Source organism: Vanessa cardui, chromosome Z (assembly GCF_905220365.1).
Source record: "Vanessa cardui chromosome Z, ilVanCard2.1, whole genome shotgun sequence".
Lineage (NCBI taxonomy): Eukaryota > Metazoa > Arthropoda > Insecta > Lepidoptera > Nymphalidae > Vanessa > Vanessa cardui.
In genome coordinates this window covers 3,778,540-3,787,891 of record NC_061154.1, presented here as the reverse complement: position 1 = coordinate 3,787,891, position 9,352 = coordinate 3,778,540, and the positions used below count along the sequence as shown (strand labels likewise).

General features: G+C 48.1%; 2 protein-coding genes across 2 annotated transcripts; both read right to left on the bottom strand.

The window, feature by feature from the left end:
- Positions 1-5,952: 5,952 nt before the first annotated feature.
- Positions 5,953-6,486, bottom strand: LOC124543308 (the record flags this gene model as incomplete). Its single annotated transcript, XM_047121489.1, has 1 exon — positions 5,953-6,486. A coding segment is annotated over exon 1 (522 nt), but the record flags the coding sequence as incomplete, so codon positions are not given.
- Positions 6,487-6,771: 285 nt separating this feature from the next.
- LOC124543386 (translation initiation factor IF-2-like) lies at positions 6,772-8,354 on the bottom strand. The gene is made up of 3 exons (XM_047121600.1): positions 7,251-8,354; positions 6,907-7,199; positions 6,772-6,805 (listed from the first exon to the last, which is right to left on the bottom strand). The coding sequence occupies exons 1-3, from the start codon at positions 8,352-8,354 to the stop codon at positions 6,772-6,774; spliced, it is 1,431 nt and encodes a 476-aa protein (XP_046977556.1).
- Positions 8,355-9,352: the final 998 nt, after the last annotated feature.

Genomic DNA, 9,352 nt, shown 5'->3' with positions numbered 1-9,352 from the left:
TTAATTTATAATATATGGTGCTATTCCTAATATAGTTCATTAAGCAAAAAATGATACGCTTTTAGCGTCTAATTGCAACATTCCTCGTAGCATTTTCTTAGAAAGGAACGTACTTTTTCAAAAGGATCATTGTAAGTAAATTGCTGATTAACTCATTAGTTTTCATCTTTCTTCGGGATATGCCCTTTGTACGATAATATGTGTGTATACTAAAGCACGTTAAGAGTCAACGGGTGGGCCCCAATATTGTTGACTATAAGGTTGCCAGTTAACAAAATGAATCGATCATATTGGCAGTTGAAGAGGCTGGCACAGTGTTTTACTACACATTAATGAACAGTTTCGAGAACGAGGAGTCGAGAACTGTGTGAAATTCGAAAGTGCACCTGATTTCTTGGACAATACGTCATACTTATCTTGACAATTTTCAGAATTCTGACCCATGTTAAAAATCAAAATATTTAGAATTTCTGCGAAAAATATAAATAAAGAAAATAATCTGATGATAAACCAACAATAATGTTCGTCTATCAGGTCTAGTATATTTTAAAGTATATTTAATGACATGTAGTCCTCACGTTTTTGGTACCCTTCATATTTTGTCTTTGCGGAATCTGAAACAAAAATGTAAATTCAATTGAAATAGTTCTTGTCTGAGATTGAGACATTCTTCCGTTAACATTCAAGTCCAACTGGACAGTCTCGGCTCATATGTATTCCGTAATGATAATTATGTGCGACATAAATATACGTTAACTACGTAGGAAGTTTTTGTTCAGGAATTTATGATTACGTCTCACTTAACCACTTATGGTCATAGTTATAAAAGTTGTTAACGTTACCTGGTCACTGAGAGCGACCGTGGTCGAAACGATCATTGGTTAGATTTAGCGATGACTCGAGAAGCAAGAACCGTGTATAAAAAGTATTTTGCACTCATACTTACATACGATCTTATAAATTAATAGTGTAAACCGATGTTTGTCCAAGTGATTATAGCACGATAGAAACACGTATAAGATCGATTGCCTCATTTTGATATCCAGCCGTAGATAAAAAATTAAAGAGGATTCTGGGTTGCAATATAATATAAATTGTTACGAATCAACAAACAATTAATTTTAAAGAGCGGAAATAAGCTACTGACTAGATAGAAAGCCTTGCTGGACTTGGCTGTATATTAAAAAAAAACAATTCAGCTTATAATGAAATTAAATCAAAGCAAAATATTAATCATAGGTATCGTAATTCTAAACGCGAAGATTCGTGGGCAAGCCACTTGTGTTAATAATCTTTCTTAAGATTATCTAAATCAAATTAAGCGAAGACTTATGAAAAACCTAAGTAAAGTAAATTTTAGTCAGTCATACAAATTCGCTAATAAAACTTCGTGTCGGATAAATTTTATGATAATTTGAATTTATGAATGACTAGCTACTCGTCCTTACTTCGAAAGGAAAAAGTCGTACAAATTTGCTAAAAATCATTCTTAAAGAGCCTCATCGTGACTAATGGAGTACCTAACTGTAAAATTTCAAGTGAATCACATACCTAATAAATAAATAGTAGATACCCGATCTTTCCTTTTGTTTTATCTTTAAAATATCTAAATAAAAACGTATAACTATTACTATTATTCTTTTAATTAACCCGAATACTCTTTTGGTGAAGAACAACAAATATTGACATGTACGCTGCCCTCCTAACTAAGATGACCGTAACTAAAATTTTTATGAAAAATGAGTTAATAATTGATTCGGAATCAGCGTGTTGAGATCTACAATCTCTTCTTAGTGATGTTTTTGAAAAAATTTTACAGAAACCGAGATAATGTTTATCATAAGCGCCGTAATTACATATTTTTCTGTTTGTTGCTAAATTTTAAGACCGTAAGATCGTCTACGTTCGTTATAATTAAAATATTTCAATGAGCTTGATCATTCGTTAAAATGTTTACCAAATATAAACGCCGTAAGATGATATACCACTGATATCTAAACCATGTTCATTAATTGTGCAAGGCTAATACTAAACATGAAAACAGTAACAAACAATGTACGGTCCTTTTGCCTAGTAATGGTAATATTTATCGGACTTATTTACTTCTGAAAACTAGGATATTGGATCTTACCGTTTTCAAATGTATTGTGCTATAACCTATTTGATATATTTTCTTTATAATATTACTACATATAACAACCGTAAACGTGGTGATACGTCTGTTATATTTTGTATTAATATTATGGGTTTTAAGACGTAAGGGGATGAGTTACATATCTGCTTAGCGGTCGGTGCATCGTCAGATTTCGTGGGTTGTGCGTGCATTATTTGAATGTGTAAGGCACGAGAAAACATAAGTTAATGTTTGTTATCTATATTAGCTTAGTTCTATGGATATTCAGAATATATTTTTATTGGATTATTTTATTGTATTTTGGAGGCAATTGCTAAATATGATTGTATTTTAGTTGGCATGAAAGGTAAATATAGCCAAATTTGATTTGCTTGTGATAGTGTAAGTAGTATTATAAAGTAAGTATTGTATAAAATCCTTAATGTTTTGGTGTTATGCACATTATTAACATTCGTTTCAAATGTCTTACTGTTATACAAATATTATATTTTTGTTACCGTCAAATGGCGTTCCAAGACCGATATGACCAAATACTTTAACGACTAAGCTTAATTTTATCTTAATCCTTACACAAAAGACACAGGAAAAATAAAAAAATTAAATGTAGTTAATATTTCCACATTATGCTAATCTGATTTTAAAAACAATGTATAAAATAACACAACATATTCACTTACATAATAAAGGGGTCCTTATTTATTTTACATACAACATTTAGGAAAACATTATACGAAAAATATTTAGGCAAAAGGAAAGACACTAGAATTAGAAAACACAGAATAAAAATCGTAATACTAAAAGTTAAAAGACAAATACAGATATAAAGGACCAAATGATAGAGACTAGGAAAGAAGACGCCAAAAATGTGAGACTAAGACTAACTACTTTTTTTTTTTTTTTTTTTTTTTTTTTTCTCGCTGGAAAAACGCTTTACGCGCTTCCCCCACGTGATGGAAAGTGGGGGGGTGTGTGGGACTCCCCGGAGCCCTGAACGCCGAGTACGCCCAAGCACACCGGGTTTACCCACTAAAAAACCAGCGGTACCCTCTCCGTCTTTCGGCGGACGCCACGGGATCGCTTACGCATGCTACCGTGACGCCCTGACGGTCGGCCCGTCTATACGGGCCTCCAACAGCTAGGGGGGATTCCCAGGGTACTGGGACCCCCCCTGGTCCCTACGGCGCCTATTGAGGCGGAGGGAGAAGGTGCGCGTAGCGCCTTTTCCTTCTCCCCGGTCGTCTTCTGCGGAGCGAGTCAGCGGCGGCATTCTTTTCCCGCTCCCGCTCCGCTGCTTCCTTCTGCGACATGACACTTTCGCAGAAGGAGCGCATCTCCGACCAGCACATCTCGCTACCGAGCATGGCGTTGATAACGCTCGACAGCGAGAGGTCTCCGCCCATACTTGCCGTAAGGGTGTGCCTCTGGGGCCCCCACGCAGCACACTCGTACAGGGTGTGGTACGCCGTGTCCACTGGCGCACCACACTCGTGGCAGGAGGGTGACTCCTCCCGCCGCGCTATCCCGTGCAGGTACTTACCGAAGCACCCGTGTCCGGTAAGTACCTGCGTCATTCTGTACGACAGTGTGCCGTGCTTCCTCTCGACCCAGCGACTCAAGTGGGGACGAATCGCCTCCACTGTCGCTAGGCCCGCCGAGGGAGACCCCAGATCCTCCTGCCATCGGGCGATCAGGGCTTGCTGGGCTAAAGCCCTGATCCGCCCGACCTCCGCCGACCCCGGACGGTCGCCGCGGTCCCTCGCCTCGACCCGGAACCGGTACACTTCCGCGAGCACCTCCGCCTGGAGCTCCCAGGGCGGATCACCCGCGAGAAGTGTCGCCGCTGTCCACGACACCGTACGGTACCCTCTGATGCCTCTCACCGCTATGACCCTCTGCGGCTTTCGCAGCAGGGCCCGATTTTTAGCGGTGAGGGCGTCTATCCAGATCGGGGCACCGTACAGCGCCATCGACCTCACTACGCCGGAATAAAGACGCCGGCATAGCGACCCCGGCCCCCCCACATTCGGAAGGAGGCGACCAAGAGCGGCGGCGGCATTGATGAGCCTCGGGCCGAGATGAACAAAATGCTGCCCGAAGCTCCATCGTCCGTCCAGGATCAGGCCCAGATACTTCATCTGGGCCTGCACTTTGATCACCGTCCCGTGGACGGTGATACTCGCCCCTCGTGGGGGTCCTTTCCGTGGACCGTGGAAGAGGAGGGCCTCTGTTTTGGATATGGAGACCCTCAAGCCCAGCATTCCCATGCGGTCCACGGTGAGAGCCGTTCCGACTTCGGCAAGGCGAGCCGCCTCCCGGAAGTCCCGTCCAATCGCCGTGACGAGAGTGTCGTCAGCATAACACAACACCCCCATCCCGGGAAGGACGGGAGCCCGCAGGAGCCAGTCGAAACCGACGTTCCACAGAATTGGGCCGAGGACCGACCCCTGTGGAACGCCGCAACCCACTCGATGCCGAACGATCCTCCCATCGACCCCCGCCCAGAGGACCTCCCTGTCCTGGAGGTACGCCTCCAGCAGTCTCCTCAGATAGGTCGGCACCCCATGGTATCGGAGTGCCTCCCGTATCGTCTCGAAAGGGAGACTATTGAAGGCGTTCGCCACGTCAAGCGACACAGCCAGGACGACCTGCCCCCGGGCCACCGCTTCCGTCGTCCGAGTCTTCAGGGCGTTCAGGGCGTCGACCGTCGACCGGCCCGCCCTGAATCCGTATTGCGCCTCCGAGAGACCCGGACCGACCTCCTCGAGGTGCTGAACGAGACGGGCTGCAAGGACCTTCTCGAAGAGTTTTCCCGTCTCGTTCAGCAGCACAATTGGCCTGTATGCCGAAGGGGAATCCAACGGCCGACCTTCCTTCAGCAACAGGACCAATTTCCCTTCTTTCCAAGGCTTCGGAAACTGCCCGCTGCACAGACATTCGTCGAACAGCTCCCGAAGCCTTGCACCTAGGTATTCCAGGGTGTCGCACAGAATACGCCCTGGAACCCCGTCCGGACCCGGCGCCGTCTTCCTGGCCCTCAAGCGGCCGAGGGCCATCTCCATCTCCCGCTCCGTAATCAGTGGTGGAACCACTGCGTCTTCGGTCACGGAGCGGGGGGCCATCTGCGGAGGGACGTGCTCGCCTGGATGGGGGAAGAGTTCCCCAACCAGGCGAAGGAGGAGTTCCGGCGGCATCGTCTCGGTGACGGGGGCGCCTTGGGTGCGGAACTTCCCGCGTACACCGCGGTACGGGCGCCCCCACGGGTCTCGATTGAGACCCGCCAGAAGCTCCTCCCTGGCCTTCTCCTTGGCCTTGCGTATCGCCAGCTGCAGCTCTTTTTTCAACTGGCGATAAGCGTCCAGCAACTGTCCCTCCAGATCCCTGTCAAGGCCGTTGCGTCTTCGACAGCGGACGTAGGCCCTCCGTGCCCGACAGCACGTCGCCCGAAGGTCGGCGATTTCGGGCGACCACCAGTATACATGCCGGCGCGGAACTCTGCGCCGGGTCCGAGGCATGGCCGCATCGCAGACTTCCTTGAGTGAACTGCGCATGCGGCCTGCCAGCTCCTCTGCGCTGGCGCCCTCCCTCCTCCCTGCGGAACCCCACCGCTGCACGATTGCGGCCTCCTTGACCAGCTCTCGATCGACCTGGCCGAGAGACCACCTCGGCAGCGTGGTCGGCACCCTCTGCGGTTCCGCCGGCCTGCGAGAGGTGGAGATCTCAAATCGGATGTACCGGTGATCTGATAGAGTCTCCACCTCCTCCTCCACTCTCCAATCAACCACTCTGCGTGCTACGACAGGAGTGGCGAACGAAACGTCCACCACGGAACCCCCGTTATGGCGAACGCAGGTGTGAACCTGTCCCCTGTTGAGAAGGGACAGGTTGGAGAGCAGGGCCCACACCTGGACGGCCCTCCCTCGCGGATTCGTGACAGGGTTACCCCAGGCACGCGACTTCGCGTTTAAGTCGCCAAGAACCATTATCGGTTTCGGTGACTGCCTGGCCACCGCAGCTCTGACCAAGCCGAGATAGATCTCGAACTCAGCCAGGCTGCGGTTAGGGGAGAAGTACGTCCCGACGACGACGTACTCTCCCCACCCCACGACTACGTAGCCCGAACCCCTTTCGATGAGTGAGAGGGGGGGACCCGTACCGCTCCTCGTGAGGACCGCCACGGTGTCGTCCAAGTCCCCCAGCCAGTGAGGTAGGGGAGGGACGAAGTAAGGTTCACAGGCCACCGCCAGGTCTACCTGCCACTCCGCCATGGACTGCAGTAGAAGATCCTGAGCCCCGGCGCAGTGGTTGACATTCGTCTGAAGGAAGCTGAAGTCTGCGCTCATGTCGACATTGCAGCTTCCTCCTCAGCCTGGCGTCGTCCGACGTTATTGGTAGTCTGGGTAGCGAGGACCACCTTACCTTTCGTGATGGGGGGGCTACATTCTTTCGACCCCATCACGTGCCCGGAGGGCTTGCCGGCGTCTGCGCACACTACGCAGCGCAGCTTCCCGGTACATGCAGACGATTTGTGTCCATCAACGCCGCACCGGTAGCAAAGGCTTCCTCGTTCCGCACTGAATGGGCAGAGCATCCTTGTATGGCCTAGACCCATGCACTTGTAGCAGCGCAGAGGGCGCTGCTCAAGCACATACACTCTGGCCGAGCTCCACCCAACTAAAAGACGACCAGTGTCAGCCAGCTTTTTTGCCGCAGTTATTGGACAGGACACGAAGACCATACCCATATAACCGGGTCCTCGAGAAATCTCCCCACACCTTACCGTTTCAGCGGGGCAACTCCCCTCGCGAACGACTGCGGCAATAATTTTATCTTTAGTGACGGAGTCGTCTAACCCCGTCACCTTGATGTCCACCTTTCTTATGGGGCGAGCAACGTTGGCCACTCCATCCAGCACCGTACGGAGCTTGTCGGCTAGTTTCTCTGCCTGTTCCATCTGAGCTTTCGGCAGCTCCAACACTCTGGCCCCCGTCGCTGAGCGTCGAACTTTGAGCCCACCATTGATCCCAAGGTCTTGGAGTTTCACGCTCTGCTCAGCGCGCTCCAAGACCTGAGCATACGTGATGCCTTTCTGCTCCGCTTCCGGCTGCAGCGTTAATACCACTGCAGCTGTACGAGGCGCGGACAGCTTAGGCTTAGTTGCTTGTCCTGCCTTAGGCACCGTAGGCGCAACTGTGGTGGTTGCAACAGTCGGAAGGGAAGCCTGCTTTCCCTTCTTTCCCTTTTTAACCACAGTGGACCAGGACACCTCCTGGACCATCTGCGGCGGAATTATCACCGACGTAGGCTGGACGCCTGAGGGACCAGCAATAGATGCCGTCGGAACAGCAGGTGGCGCCCGTTTTGACGCGGGTGCAGCTTTCGGCGGTGGAGCAGGCTGGACAGCCTGCGTGTAGGGCGTAGCAATCTGCTGCGCCACCTCCCGCCTCTTATCCGCAGCTAACGGAGGGCGATGTATTTTTGCGGGAGGCAACCGTTCCTCTAGTACGGCAAAGCGTGCGTTGATCATATCGCCGACCGAAGAAATTATGGAGGCTTTAAATCTCTCCATTTGAGCATCCTGTGCCGAGCCGGAAGCATCACTTGCCCCTGCCACCTTGGTCCGCATTTCCGCAAACTCGCGGCGGTGAGCCTTTACCTCGGCCTTGAGGCTGTCCACCTCTTTGCGCAGGCGGCCATTATCGGCGCGGAGCTTTCGCGTCTCCTCGGCTTCTGTCCGAGCTGCTAAGGCGTCTACAATGCCTTGTAGTGCAGCCGCCGACTCCTTCAGCCTCTTTGCAAAGCCTCCTTTTAAATTGGTGGACTTTTGGGCCACCTCCAAAATTAGGGCTGCGCTTCGGCCAGCTTGTGCCCGGAGTTCCTCTGCTCCCATCTTCGTGGGATCTTCGGTGTGTACATCCGAGGATGAGGATTCCTCGGAGTCCACGACAACCTGTGGAGCGTCCTTTCGAAACGCCCGACTACGCAGGGACCGCTCGAAAGCCTCCTCTCTGGCCTCGCTGGCCTTGGCTTTCAGCTCAGCCTTTGCCCGAGCGAGGCCACTACCCCGTCCTTTCGCGGTTTTGCCGCGAATCGCAGGCTTGCTCTTCGCAGCCAACCTCATCTCCGTCTCCGTGTCAGAGTCGGAGTTAAAAATAGCAAGGCCCCCATAAGGCCGTTTTCTACCAACCAGGGCGTCGGACGACAACTCAGTGTCGACGTCCATCGCCGAAAACGAAAAACATCAATCAACAAAACAATAAAAACAAACGAAAATATTTATATATAATAATAAATATTAAACTATAACAAATTAAGATCTAAAAAGATCTATTCCACAACAACAAAAAACCAATCCTTAAACAAAACAAGTGTCCGATAAACAAAGCCAATAGTGCAGATGTTACGCGTCAGAGATAACGAAAACCGGTTTAGCAAGCAGGTGTCGTTTAAAATCATCAATCGTAATATCTTATCGCAATATTCAACACAACCTCAGTCGACGACGTCCGAACGTTGAAATCTAAGACTAACTACTAACCTAACCTTAAGAACTAAAATTTATGTTTTTATTAACTCTTGAATATTTTTTTCTACTACTGATTGGTAATTAAGAGTATAGTTACCGCTTATATGACTAGTAAGTACTTAAAAATGTTTATTTGTTAAACACCGTAACAGCAATTCCTAGATATAAGAACCGTAGCCCCGTCACATACGGCACATAAGCTTAGGAATTGAACATTATAAAATTAAAATTAACTACACATAAAAATTATTTGCTAATTAAAAAATAAACATATGATTATATCTCATTATAATTAATACTAATTTAAAGGGGAGGGAATATTGTCTTTTTCTTAAACTATAGCAGTGACACCAAATTTAAATGTATATGTAAAAATCTTTAAGCGCCATTATCTCGAAATCATGTTTTGTGCAGTTACGGTTGCCTCAATTAGGACGGCAGTACGTATACAGTACCAAAAAGATATAACATTATAGTCAAAACCCTCTAAAATATACTCCAATCAAATGTGCCCATCGAAAGGCACACTCTCTGCATTTACAAGATTTATAAATAGAACTGGAGACTCATTATTTTCGCTTTTTAAATTTAAAACTGGTTTTTATACAAGATGTCCCATGTGTATACTAGTTACATGTAATTTGCGAGTGCTAAACGCATACTGGGGAACTCCATGTCAATAACTTCGCGTCTAA